The following is a 13,928-nucleotide window of genomic DNA, read 5'->3' as shown; positions in this document are numbered from 1 at the left end:
TTTTGTACATATTTTTATTGAAAAAATATAGTTACAATTGTCGCAAGAATTTAAAGAACATTTAAATGCTTATAAGTACCCCAAGGAGGACTCTATTCAAAGAATCTGCAACCTCTACAGGTTTGTTCGAATTTTTGAGAGTGATGGTCACTAAACCTTTTCGTGCCTCCTTATTTTCGCAAGGTGATCTTGTTACAGGGACGCCTCTGAATGTTTTTACATGACACGCAGGTGTGGGACAATTGAGCTGTTTTAAAATACACAGATTTGCAAAGTGATCTAACAACAAATTAATGTAATTGATATCAGAATTAATCCTTTTTAATTAGGTGTTAGAGCAATGAAAATAGAACATGATTCAGTCGTGTTAATCCAGATTAGCCCAGCGGTGACACATGATTGAGCAATGACATCTGTATTGTTTTTGCGTTGTTGACTTACCTGAATAGATTATATGATACATCTATATTATCGTGTGTTTTTATTCTCGCGTCATGAAGTCTGATGCGATGTTCGCGAAAATTAAATGGTCGTGAAAATTTGGCTGTTTACAGTATTAGCTTCTTTGCAAACAAACAAGTGCATGCAACAAACAATCAAAATATTACCGTAGTAAAGCGTGAACTATATCATCGCAGTTTGTTGTTATGCAATGTGCTTCTTTACAAACAGTGTGCATCCAACAAACAATCCAAATATGACCGTAGAAAAGCGTGAACTATATCATCGCAGTTTGTTGGTATGCGATATACTTCTTTACAAACAGTGTGCATCCAACAAACAATCCAAATATGATCGTAGTAAAGTGTGACTTATATCATCGCAGTTTGTTATGTGATATACTTCTTTACAAACAGTGTGCATCCAACAAACAATCCAAATATGACCGTAATAAAGTGTGACCAATATCATCGCAGTTTGTTATGTGATCTACTCTTTTACAAACAGTGTGCATCCAACAAACAATCCAGATATGACCGTAGTAAAGTGTGAACTATATCATCGCAGCTTGTTATGTGATATGCTTCTTTACAAACAGTGTGCATCCAACAAACAATCCAAATATGACCGTAGTAAGGTGTGACCAATATCATCGCAGTTTGTTATGTGATATACTTTTTTACAAACAGTGTGCATCCAACAAACAATCCAGATATGACCGTAGTAAAGTGTGAACTATATCATCGCAGCTTGTTATGTGATATGCTTCTTTACAAACAGTGTGCATCCAACAAACAATCCAAATATGACCGTAGTAAGGTGTGACCAATATCATTGCAGTTTGTTATGTGATATACTTTTTTACAAACAGTGTGCATCCAACAAACAATCCAGATATGACCGTAGTAAAGTGTGAACTATATCATCACAGCTTGTTATGTGATATGCTTCTTTACAAACAGTGTGCATCCAACAAACAATCCAAATATGACCGTAGTAAGGTGTGAACTATATCATCGCAGTTTGTTATGCGATATACTTCTTTACAAGCAGTGTGCATTCAACAAACAATCCAAATACGACCGTAGTAAAGTGTGAACTATATCATTGCAGTTTGTTGGTATGCGATATACTTCCTCACAGTCCTGCCGCCTGGTTACTCTGGTTGACAGGTGTCTGAAGAATGACAGGTGTTGACAGTTCGACTTTTGTTCGTAAAGTGAAAATGTTGTGTTGAGTGCTGCTTTGTGTTACAGCTGGTCTGGGGAAGCCAAGCAAACACAACATCAGCAGCAGCGAGAGTATCCAGGAGTCAGAAGAGGGCGAGCACCTCCACAGAGTCAGTAGATGCCAACAGTTTCATTATTTCTGTTTATTGGCTGTGTTTTCTATTTTAATTAAACAAATACAGGGCAAAAAGGGAGTTGAACTACTTTCATCAGCTTGGAACCTGTTTTGAATCTTGTATCCAATAATGGGTATGCTTTGTACTCAGTTGTCCTTTAAACACAAGAAGTTGATGGCGATGAAATGTTAGGATGTGGAAATTAAGCATGATCACCAACCCTGGAACTGAACTCAGTGATATATTATCAATTTGAAACGATGGAAAGAGAAAGTTTATGTTTAAAGCTTTAGTGATTTCTTGAAAGTTGCTTCAACAAAGTACAATGTGAATCACTGTTGCATCTCAGGTTAAGCGAGGACATCTGGGTGCTGAGGAGGGTCTGAGGGGTGCTGTCAGAGACCACTGTTGTCAGCACCACCATCACCACAAGGTTGTAGATGAGTCCGAGAGCAGTCTTGGGGTAGGGTCGGACTTCAGCAATGAGAGCGAGGAAAGCGGAATTGAGGGAGAGACTCAAACTGAGCAGCTTCGGAAAATGAAGATTAGACAGAAAAAGTTGGCTCGTCACCCTGGGGAGGCGAGTGAAAGTGATGTGGAGTGTACAGAGTCTAGTGATGATACTGGAGAAGTAAAGGAAGGTGGGAAGGGATTCATTGGGCATCGGAAAGTCAAAGGCATTAAGGGGATGAAGAAACTGGGCAGAAAGATGGAGAAGGTGGAAGAATCAGAAGGCGAGAGTTCCGAAGTTGATGAATGTTGTGGTCATAGTCATGATGAAGAGGAGTCTGACTACTTAAACTCTGATGAAGAGTTGTTGAAGCAGGCAAAGCTTGTGCGTTTGAAACAGCTTTGTCCTCGTGAGAGTGAGGATAGCTCGGACTTCGATGATATTGAGGAGGAGACCAAAGTACTCCGTAAGATGAAACTGTTTCAGGCTCAACAGGAAATTCAAAAACAGAAGAAACAGCTTGTTGAACAGCGTCAACACCAGTTGTTGCAGCAGGCGGCACATATGATGTTGCGGCGACAGGGGAAGCTGTGTCACCACGACCATGTCAACATCCAGAAGGTCAGCGAGGTCATGCAAGATGTCATGCATGACTCTCAAGAAGATGCTGGGAAGGAGCACAAGACCAGAGGAGATGGACCAGACAAGGTCAAATTGGCAGAAACTGCAGCACAGGTAACCACACTGAATGACTGGAATTGGTTGCTGTTTTAACACTCAGTGATAGACGAATCAGATTATTTAACCTGCCACTGCTGAATTTTTATGTTTATTCCTTTTTGGCTGCATTTTTATGAAATGTTTGGAAGCTTTTTCCTTACTGAAAATATTGAATTATAACTGATTGATGAATAACTGAATGGGTTTACATGTAGATTACTTGATGAAGAAAAGTATTGTTACATTTATTATTGGATCAGAATTAGTCACATGCAATTTATCTCTGAATTATTTTCATGTGACCCGTGAAGGTATGGGTTAGAATTGATCTTCAGTAACCCATGCTTGTTCTAAAACTTTAAGAGGCGAATAATGGGATTGATTATCAGGTTTGTTGACTTAGTAAACACATGTCATTGTATACCAAGTGGGTAGATCAGTGCTCATGCTGTTGATCATTGGCTTGTCTGGTCCAGACACAAGTATTTACAGACTTCTGCTATATGGCAGGAATATTGCTGAGTGCGGCGTAAAATTAAGTTCACTCACTCACAAATATGCTTTGACATTTCACACATAGTTTGATATCTTTGTTCTTAATCTGCAGTTCTGTTACCATATAAAAGGGTGAAAATTTCATAAAAGTCTGTACAATGCATAGACCAAGATATTTGTCTCCACTGTGGTTACTGGTTTTTCAGGAAGGGGTGTCGTCTGGTGCAGCTGATGCACATCTGCAGCCTGCGATATCTGGGAAGGGGCAGGACACAGAAGTGTTTGACTGTACCTCCATCATACAGAAGATGAGAGCTGCACAGAGACAGAGGGCATTACAGGGGTAAGCTCATCTGTTTGGCTACAGTTATGCACAGATTTAGTGTCATTTAAATCCGATCTTAGATACTGATACTTCCCATCCTTGGTCTGAGGACATTCCATTATGGGTTACTCTCATTAATATCAGATTGTACTACTAATTACTTCCAAACATTGATCAGTTTTAATCCTAGCAGCATCACATAAGGATGACCTTTCATCACCTTATAAAGTGATGAAGAGGAAGTCAACATCAGCCAATCAGAAAACACTTTCCACTTAAGATGACGTTTGAAGAGATTATGATTCAGTATTGTAAGTCTTAATACAAATGTTTACTTCACTGACTAATTATTGGTAGACATTTATGGCGGTACTTAGTATCGAAAGAATTGTCAGTTTTAAAATATGCACATTCTTACTAAGACTATGGAAATCAGTTGTGTCAGTGTGTAGTAAATGGGAATGTACAACAGACTGAATACCTTGATAAGGAAATACTCTGAATGTCTGGATTTTGTTCTGTCAAAAGACACCTGTATCATTATTTGTATCAAATTATTGCTTTCTTCCAGGGAGTTCACTGAGGACATCCTGAGTCCGGATGACGGCAGTTGTCATAGTTCCCACATGAGTGCCAAGTCCGACAAGAACATGGCTGATTTTGATGGGGAGGAGGGTCTTAGTGAGGAGGAGCTGGCCCAGATCAATGCCCACGCCCACTTCAATGCTAGTCAGATGCAGCACCTTACCAACATGGCATCCATGTACCACCTTCCTCCATGTGAGTCCTTTACCTGTACCACCTTCCTCCATGTAAGTCCTTTATGTATATCACCTTCCTCCATGCGAATCCTTTAGCTGTACCGCCTGCCTCTGTGCTGCATGTTATCCTGGTACTTTAGAAACATCACCATGATAAAGCTGTAAACTTGATGACTGCTGTTACTCCGTGTAAATTTCATTCCAGCTGTGATCCACCACCGACCGACCCAACGAGATGCTGGGCTGCAGAGCTGTCCCGAGTTCACCATTGACGATGTATGCAAGAAGGGTACCACATTGCTGTGGGACATTGTACAGGAAGATGTGGCAGTAAGTCTCACAAGTTAAAGCAGATTCTCAGATATATCTGCATAACAAGTTCATGCACATATCAATCAGCATCATTTGTTGCAGATCACACACTTTATCCTTTAAAGTGTAAATTTGATGTTCAAGACAATCAAGATAGCATATTACGTGGAAATCCCTGTGGCGTGTTATAATATGTTTTGTCCTCACTGTGTGTTACAATACATGTTTTATCCTTGTTGTGTGTTAAGAGACATATTTTATTTCCTGCAGCACCTGTTGCCAGATGGCCTGCTGTTGGGGGCAGAGAAGGCCCTCCACAACCTTGTGTGTTTCTCCACTGACAAGAGGATCAAGACTAAATTTATAGAAGCCTGCATAGATAACCTGGCATCACACAAGTATGTCACATTTTGACATGTTTTGTCCTAATGCCTCTTGTATTCATTCCGTACCATATACCTCACTTGTCTCATTCGTGCTTGCCATGTTGAGTATCACAACGTTCTGTCATATCATGGTGTATATATATATATATATATATATATATACCATGATATGACAGAATATATATATATACCATGATATGACAGAACGTTGTTATTCCATTATATATATATAAAAAACACATAAATATAGGATATATATATATATAAAAAACACTCCTGAGAATTTTTTTTATGGAGGACAGTTTTTCTATGGCAGCCAGAAGGTGATTTGGTTAAAACATACAAAATAATATAATGGGATTAATTCTGATGGAGTGATCAGTAAAATCTATACCTTAAACAATTATTTAACCAAAAGAAATGTATCCTAGCATGGTGTAATATGGTTAGGACGCCATCACGAGGGGTCAGCTTATGTACGAAACATACCATTTTGATACTGATTTTAAGGATAAAGTTAGTGGATGGGCTTATGTACCAGATTGGCTTATCTATGGTAATATATGATACTTACTTTTTTAATTACTGTGCTGTCCAGCCAAGACTGTGTTGTTTGCATATTTACATAGGTATTGAATATTGTAGATGACTGTAAGCTACTGACACACTTGCATTCGTAAAATAAATGGATTAAAATCAGACTGTTTCCCCATGATGCTTGTGATGAACTATGTTTGGAGGATTCTCCAAGTGTCATTGATCTGTTTTATGTAAGTAAACAATCCTCTTATGAAATGTTTGAACTGTCATCCTGTTGTGTCAGGTCAGTTGTGGTGTCCCTGCGACTCCTGCCGAAGATCTTCAACTCCTTCCAGCAGTACCGCAGCGGGGCAGACACTCATGCTGTCACCATGTGAGTATGTGGTCGGCATAGCAACACATTTCATCTGTTAGTCAACATCCTACAAATGTCTACACAGCTGACTGATTGGATCAGTCATACCAAAAGGAGTGAAGACTTTTGCTTGATGATACCTTGGCTAGCACTCGGTTTGGCAGAGATAAAACAAAAGCTATTGTAGGACTATGAGTGTTGTACCTGTTACACTGTAACATAGATTTATGACAGTTGTAGCACTATGTTAGCTTGGTGAAATGGGGCCCTGAGTTGTATTTTGTGTAGAGTGAGGTGTTTCTGTGAAACTATGGCATGGTGTCCGAGTGGACTGACACCATAAAACAAGAATGTCCAGACTAACATAATACTTGCATACATGCACGCACACATGCACACAAACATGCACACAAACACATGTACATCTTCGAAACATTGTAATCTTGATTGCGATATTAAACCTGATTTCACTTGAAATCTTTGAAAAATATCAAAGATATCTCAGATCTTAACCTTACAGACTGTTTTGTAGCTTGGAGGCAACCCATGCAGACCTGGGTTAGAATTGGTCTTCAGCAACCCATGTATGTCTTAAGATGCAACCAAGAAAATTGGGTTGTGAGGCTTGCTGACAAGGTTGAGACATGTCATCGTATCCCAAAAGCGAAGACTGATGGTCATGAGTGAGTTTAGTTTTACGCCGCTTTGTAGCAATATTCCAGCAATATCACGGCGGGGGACACCAGAAAATGGGCTTCACACATTGTACCCACGTGGGGAATCGAACCCGGGTCTTCGGCGTGACGAGCGAATGCTTTAACCATTAGGCTACCCCACCGCCCCTGGTGGTCATGATGTTGATCACTAGACAGCCTAGTCCAGACTCTGTTATTCACAGAGCGCCACCATATAGCTAGACTATTGTTGAGTGCAGCTTTAGACAACAAAGCTGACAAACAACGGAATGGGGGACAATATTTGAAACCTATCAACATACGGTAAATTAAACATATGTAATAAGACCATTTTGATTTTACAGGTGGTCAGAGAACAATCTGGGCATGATGAAGCATTACTTCCGGGATCTTGTGTATTACACTGAAAACAAGAGGAACAGGACGAACTCCCTGTGAGTTGTCTTATGATCAGACATGCATGTGTTTCCAGTTTACTTGTTGTCTTCATGAGTAGGTCAGGTGCACTTTGTAAGCGATGTGAAGTATTTTGTGATGGCCCATATATAAAATATAGAACTTTGTATAACCTATGTATTATTCACATTAGAAACATATGCAAAATAGAAAGCCCATTTGCAGACAAACAGATTCAGATTCAGATTCAGATTCAGATTCAGATTCAGATTCAGATTCAGATTCAGATTCAGATTCAGATGCTTTATTACATATAGATGACCATGAGGCCAACAGTAGAACATGTGCGAACAGTGAGGTAGAAACATACATATGCGCCACACTGTAAATGTGGATCTTAGTACAATTAATATGATTATATCTTCACAGCTTTTTTTTGTTTCGATCTGAGTACAAACACTTTTTTAAAAAAGAGACATGGTCTTAAAAGTCTATTGTTATCGCTTGTTTTCATCAATTCAAGAAACATTTGGACATGAGGGTGTGTATGACAATATTCAGGTAAATATCTAGCACGATATTCAATGTAGAGAGGACACACCAGTGTGAATTCATCTTCTAGCTCCGTCACACAAGCAGTACAAAACGCAGTTTCATAAGTTTTGGAGTGTCTATAAGAATTAACGTTGAAATCATGTACATTACAAGGAATCTTTGTCAAACATCTCTCTAAGTCTTTTGAGCCAATGCTTTTAGATAATTTTCAAGAGAATAATCAATTCTTGCATGGAGTGTCAATGATTCGGAAAGAACCACGTGTTGATGCCACTCTTGGTAATAGATATCTTTTGAGCGCTGTTTAAAATTGTCAAGAAAGCATTTCACATTACTAACATTTTGTGCTATCCACATGTAGCTGAAGCCATATCTAAATAATAACATTCTCACCTTTGATACCAAATTCACGTCTCCATTATCATCTAGTCTTTATGACATTTCATAACATTTCCTTGTGTATCTGTATGGGGGTTGGCAAAAGATCCTGATCCCAAATGACAAAAGACTAATAGGGGCATAAATTTCAACTGGATAACGACCACATTCTGTGTCGAAATTGTGATGTGTCAAACTTTTGGATGCATAGTCTCTGGGTAATCATGACTGAGGTACCAGTTTTCTGTTTGTGACAAACCTGAAATAAGATAAAGTATTTACTTCAAAAGTATTTTACTTCAGTATTTAACTTCAGCACAATGTTATCGGACTGTACTTTTATGATAGGAATGAAAACTGAAAAACCACTATATAACCAAGCCCTTTGTTGCAGGTAGATTGGTGCAGACATGTTCATAAAGCATTGTTAAATGTTAAATACCTGAAGGACCTTTAGGGAAGGAGCTCTCTGCTTTTATTATGAAAATACCTCTTTCCTTTCCTCCAGATACAGCCACAAGGATGAGACGGGGGTGAGGCTAGACTTCCTCACCTGTGTTTTCTCCTCCATGGGTTCTCCTGACAGTTTCAGTGAGTTTTCACTCATTATTGATTATGTAAACAGTGTTCAACTTCTAGCCAGCTTATCTCATTGGTTGATAGATTGTTAAACACTGCACAGTGATCCAGCTGTTAGACTGCTGTCTAAATATTTATGGCCAGACCAGATAATGCTGTGATTGATGTAGTGATTGAAATAATGAGCACCCAAAGGAGGGATCTTTTGAGAACACCAAAGGCATGCAATCAACCTGATCCATGTAGTCACACCTTATGACAAGTATTGGTTTGGGGGAACCATATTCTTTTCCAGAATTCCCAAAGATGTGCTAATCCAGTTAATATTTTGGTTAGAATTGGGCTTCGTAAGAGGCGACTCACAGAATCAGGTGGTTTGGCTCACTGACATGTCATTTTATCCCAGTTGTGTAGATTGATGCTCATGCTGTTGATCACTGGATTGTCTTGTCCAGATTCATTTGTTAACAGACCACCCCCATATAATTGGCACATTGCCTACTGGTAGGTTTTTATTTATTAGTGATGTTTACATGCTTGTTTCTTTATGGTTGAACACTGGCTATACTGGTAGAAGTTTTGTTAGTGATAGCTGTGTGCTTGTCATACCTAAGGGTTGCCCAGTGACCCTGTCGGTAGAGGTTTTGTTAGTGATCGCTTTGTGCTTGTAATACTGTAATACTTTAAGATTGACCAATGGCTTTGCTGGAGGTGGTTTATTCACATCTGAATGCTTTTGTTTTTTTAGGGTTGAACCAGACACAGGTTGATGAGCTGTGGGAGTGTTTGGCCGCTGATCCTGAGTGTACAGATGACTGCCTCAAGTGGTTCCTCACGCAAGCCAAGAGCAAGGACCATCATGCATTAGGACTCGAAACATTTAAACACATCTTTCTGGAAAAGGTAGGGTCAATTTTTCAGTTATTCATTGAAACTAATCCTTTTGTTTAAGTGAGGTAATCCAGATAAGTTTGATTTTTACTGTTTGTAGATTTGGTGAATACTCGATACATATGTTGCAAAGAGTTCTAACGGTTGTATATTGCATAAACTGTCATTCCTCTATTTGTTTTTTTGCTAGATGCCCAAGCTGAGACCAGAAACGATGAGTGCGATCGGCTTGAACCTATTCCAGAGTCTGTCACAGCTGGCTCGTGTTGCCAATCAGTCTCTCAACAATCCGCTGTCTGAAGATCAGGTATTTGAGACATATTGACAATGATGTGAGATCACTGACAGCAGCCATGTATCGCAAGTCTGAACCATTCTATGATCCACCAGTCAGGAAATGGTTACAATGACCAAGTGTATTTTATGAGTATGGAAATGTAAATGCCAAATAAATTTCTTGTTCAGCCAGTCTGGCTCCAAGGAAACAGCTACATAATATATATGTAAGACAAAAATATAATGGATGTCAGCTTCTATATTGTATGCAAAATGTTTCTGTGCTTTGCCTTGATCATTTGTCAGGTGAATGCTAACTAACCGATATCTATGATATATATACTAGTAATACACATGAAGCCAGAGTGAATTTAAACATGTATATACAATAAACAGGTGAGATGGAAGGGAATCAATATACCAAAGCAGAAAAGGTGCTGTTACAGTAGATTAAATGAGTGAGTGATAAAAGCCAATGAGTTATATTCATTCTGTGTTGGCAGGTGTGTGGCATGGACCAACTTTGGAGCATTGCCCTGCGTGCCACCAACAAGGAGGTTAGCATGACGGCCATCCAGTACCTCAACAACTACTACATCAGTTTCGGCAACAGCATGTTGGAGAAGGAAGAGGAATTTGTACACCGCTGTATGAAGAACCTGGTGGCGGCGCTGGAGAACGTCAAGAAGGTCAGTCAAACACGTCCTGTGTACAGTAGTCCTGTGATTGATGAGGTTTCATTTCATAAATCAACTCTGGCACTATGGCTGTTGTTAAATCTGGGATAAGGTGAAAGTGAGATAACAACCAGTGCCTCGTTGCTACCTGGTTCCAGCTCAACTAGACATCAGTGTGTATGATCCAGTCAAGCTGTCTGTATTCACTTTTCACTGTTGCTTACACTGATGGGTGTCTGACTGTATTATGATTATAAATTAGGTGCCTGAATTTGATTGTTAGCTCATGGATTCCACCCAAGGAGTAAATGTTTCAGCTTTCTTCCCCTGGCCATGTGATATAAATGATATGAAACTATTCAGAGAGCTGTAAAATCCAACTCGCCCATCTCACTTTGCCTCATCCTTTTGAGAGGCGTCCTTCAATTTGTTTCACGCTTGTCTCAAGTTCCCTCATTCTTGTGTCAGTTTGTCTCGCACTTGTCCTCTATCTCACCATTACCTCATTCTTGTCTTATTCTTCTCTCACACGTTTCACTTTGTCTCACTCTCATCTCTCTCATTTCACCTTTGCGTCACACTTGTCTCACTATTGTTTCACCTTTACTCATGCTACTTTCACTCGTGCAGGACACTTGTGGGAGTTTCCAGATCATCCAACAGGGCCTGACTCTTCTGAAGAACCACTTGGAAGCTTTCAGGCGTCGCTATGCCTACCACCTGCGCAACTGGCAGATTGATGGCAAGGGCATTACTAGCCATCAGCAGCACCGGATGGAGAAGCACTGCACCTCCATATGTGTGCTACTGCAGCCAGCTGGCATGACCGAGAAGGTAAGGATATGTTACCTAAAGGAAGCCCTCGAAGATCTGATAGAATTGTGCTTCAGCATCACGTACTTGTTGTATGAGGTGACTACTAATCTGGTTCACTGACTGTCATGACTGATGTCGTTGTTTTACAGTTACATACCTCTGTGGCTTAGCTTGAATATTGTTGGTTATGGCTTGAAGCAAATTAATACTGAACTTGTAAAGTCTTTACTACTCTGAAAGTTTTCATTGGTGATACGCATATAAGGATAATAGTGATTTATAAGATGTCAACCAGTAGATATTAAGGCACCAAATGGCTTAGTAAATAAGTTTCTTCTGATGAATGATCTCTGAATGTAAGGTAATCCCAGATTTGTCCTTGGAAAGTAATCTATTCCATTCACACATGCATAGGGTTGACGTAGCACAACATCACTGCCACAGGCTAATTTGCATATCACATGACCGACTTTTCTCTTGTTTGTAAGCAAACATGCATATTCGTAAATATGCAGAGACTTGCCTATGACAAGCTTCAGTGACCGCATGTGGTTGTACAACCCTTGTAAACAAAGGATTGATACTCAAATTGAAATAGTGCTGCAGGTTTTAGGATTTTCCTCAGCTGAACCGAACCATTCTATCAAAGATGTTTAATTTGATGCGTAGACTCATCCAAGTTTTAAGAGTTAAGAAATATGTGTGGTTTATTGAATAGACAGTACGATGAATCGTCACATCTTCCTGGCCTGTGGCAGAGGTTCAAAGTGAGAGTGCTGTTCCTTTGTATAAAATTGAAAAGATATTTAAGAGACTGAAGGAGGGACTGTACATTGTCTTTAATTAACATGTAGATCTGATACAGAAATACATTGATGTGTGTATCTATTCACAGAACCAGCTAGAGATGATGACCACAGACCTTGTTGCTGAGTTACGGGCCGAGGTGGCACGATGGTGGGAGGCGTTACAGAAACAGCAACAGCTACAGCGGCAGCAGGCAGAGGGCGCTCATGGTGTGCTGTCTCCGATCCTTGGTGCCATGCTTGGGGATGGACCAATCAGGATGATCACACAGGGGCAGGAACTGACTGTCGACATGGATGAGAAGACACTCGGGGAGATGCAGTTCAAGAATATGCAGGTATGGGAGCACATTGGTTTGTTGTTGAATTATGCTTTATATAAGCACTTTTACAAATGTTAAAGGACCCATGAAGGTCCTGGGTAGAATAGGCCTTCAGCAACCCATGCTTGCCGTAAAAGGCGACTATGCTTGTCGTAAGAGGCGACTAACGGGATTGGGTGGTCATGCTCGCTAACTTGGTTGACACATGTCATGAGTTCCCAATTGCGCAGATCAATGCTCATGTTGTTGGTAACTGGATTGTCTGGTCCAGACTTTATTATTTACAGACCGCTGCCATATATTGGCTGAGTGCGGCGTAAAACTAAACTTGCTCACTACAAATGTTAGAGAGAACACAGCCCATATTGAATGCTTGGGCATCCAAATTGTGGTGTTCGACTTCATACAGCTATCACTGTTACCATAATTATGCTAAGTTTAGTGTAATTGATAGACTGACTACAGAATGCTGAACACAAAAAACTATGCACTGAACTTTTAAAATGGAAATACTGGAACACGCCTTTCCTTGACATAATGTGGACTTTGATACCATTTTTGTGTTACAGTTATGATATTGCTTAAAATGGAAAGAAATAAAAGTTCATTCATGGTATGATAGGGACTCACCAAGGAGTGTTAACCCTTATTTTTTGTCTAGTGCACAATGTGTAAAGGTTTGGGTGGTGGGGTAACTGAGTGGTTAAAGCGTTTGCTTGTCACACACTGTTTGGGAATTTTGAGTGTTGCAATACTGCACCGTTATTGTGGATAACTTCCTTTACAGTGTCTGTTTCTGTATTCTATTTGCCATGTTATATCGAATGCTTGGTGTCACATCCACAGCTTGTGTTTGTGTCTGTGGGTGCGAGTCGGCAGCCACGGAAGATGGACGGATCCCTACCTTCCTCCAGCCTTCCGTCACCGCTCCGGGACAGACTTCCCATGATGCTTCTGCTGCAGGAGCCTCACTTTGACAACCTCTTCATGCTCCTACAGAGACTTGGCGACCTTGATGTGGAGTTGTCCGACATGGTCAGTTAGCCAATTGTATTTCTTGTCATTGATCCTGTATGTCTAATTGACAGTCATGTAGTACAAGCACCAATACTAGGCAGTGATATGGCCTGACTATAGTTTGTGAATACATTTGTTGTGGTATCTGACTTTGAAGCTTGAAGCTTGGTAGGCCTTAAGTTAAGCCCAATTGCAAATAAGTATATGTCAGTGTGAATACAGTATTTGTGAATCACAGAGAGATGTATTCTTTGTTGTGTGTTATGTGTGATGATGTTTTTCCTTGATAATTTTTTCTTTGCTGAACAGTTGTTCAGACTTGGAGTCCAAAGAAACCTTTCACCCTGTAAAAATACTGCATTCTAATGAAATGTGTAAACTGTCATCT

The 13,928-nt window shown here is 40.0% G+C and overlaps 1 protein-coding gene across 2 annotated transcripts in view; it reads left to right on the top strand.

Annotated features, from left to right (window-relative positions):
- LOC137293419 (ubiquitin carboxyl-terminal hydrolase 34-like) overlaps nt 1–13,928 on the top strand; it is a 299,421-nt gene that overhangs the window by 29,624 nt on the left and 255,869 nt on the right. For both annotated transcript variants that reach the window (XM_067823947.1, XM_067823946.1), the window contains exons 13-27: nt 1,698–1,780; nt 2,136–2,972; nt 3,659–3,795; nt 4,349–4,557; nt 4,744–4,868; nt 5,121–5,248; nt 6,060–6,149; nt 7,171–7,260; nt 8,664–8,746; nt 9,483–9,637; nt 9,816–9,932; nt 10,405–10,590; nt 11,209–11,412; nt 12,290–12,538; nt 13,370–13,558. In XM_067823947.1, coding sequence (XP_067680048.1) covers nt 1,698–1,780; nt 2,136–2,972; nt 3,659–3,795; nt 4,349–4,557; nt 4,744–4,868; nt 5,121–5,248; nt 6,060–6,149; nt 7,171–7,260; nt 8,664–8,746; nt 9,483–9,637; nt 9,816–9,932; nt 10,405–10,590; nt 11,209–11,412; nt 12,290–12,538; nt 13,370–13,558 — 2,882 coding nt within the window. The remainder of the gene's footprint in view (nt 1–1,697; nt 1,781–2,135; nt 2,973–3,658; nt 3,796–4,348; nt 4,558–4,743; nt 4,869–5,120; nt 5,249–6,059; nt 6,150–7,170; nt 7,261–8,663; nt 8,747–9,482; nt 9,638–9,815; nt 9,933–10,404; nt 10,591–11,208; nt 11,413–12,289; nt 12,539–13,369; nt 13,559–13,928) is intronic.

Source organism: Haliotis asinina, chromosome 8 (assembly GCF_037392515.1).
Source record: "Haliotis asinina isolate JCU_RB_2024 chromosome 8, JCU_Hal_asi_v2, whole genome shotgun sequence".
Taxonomy (NCBI): Eukaryota; Metazoa; Mollusca; class Gastropoda; order Lepetellida; family Haliotidae; genus Haliotis; species Haliotis asinina.
The sequence above is the reverse complement of the archived record's forward strand: the minus strand, read 5'-3'. Positions and strand labels throughout refer to the sequence as shown.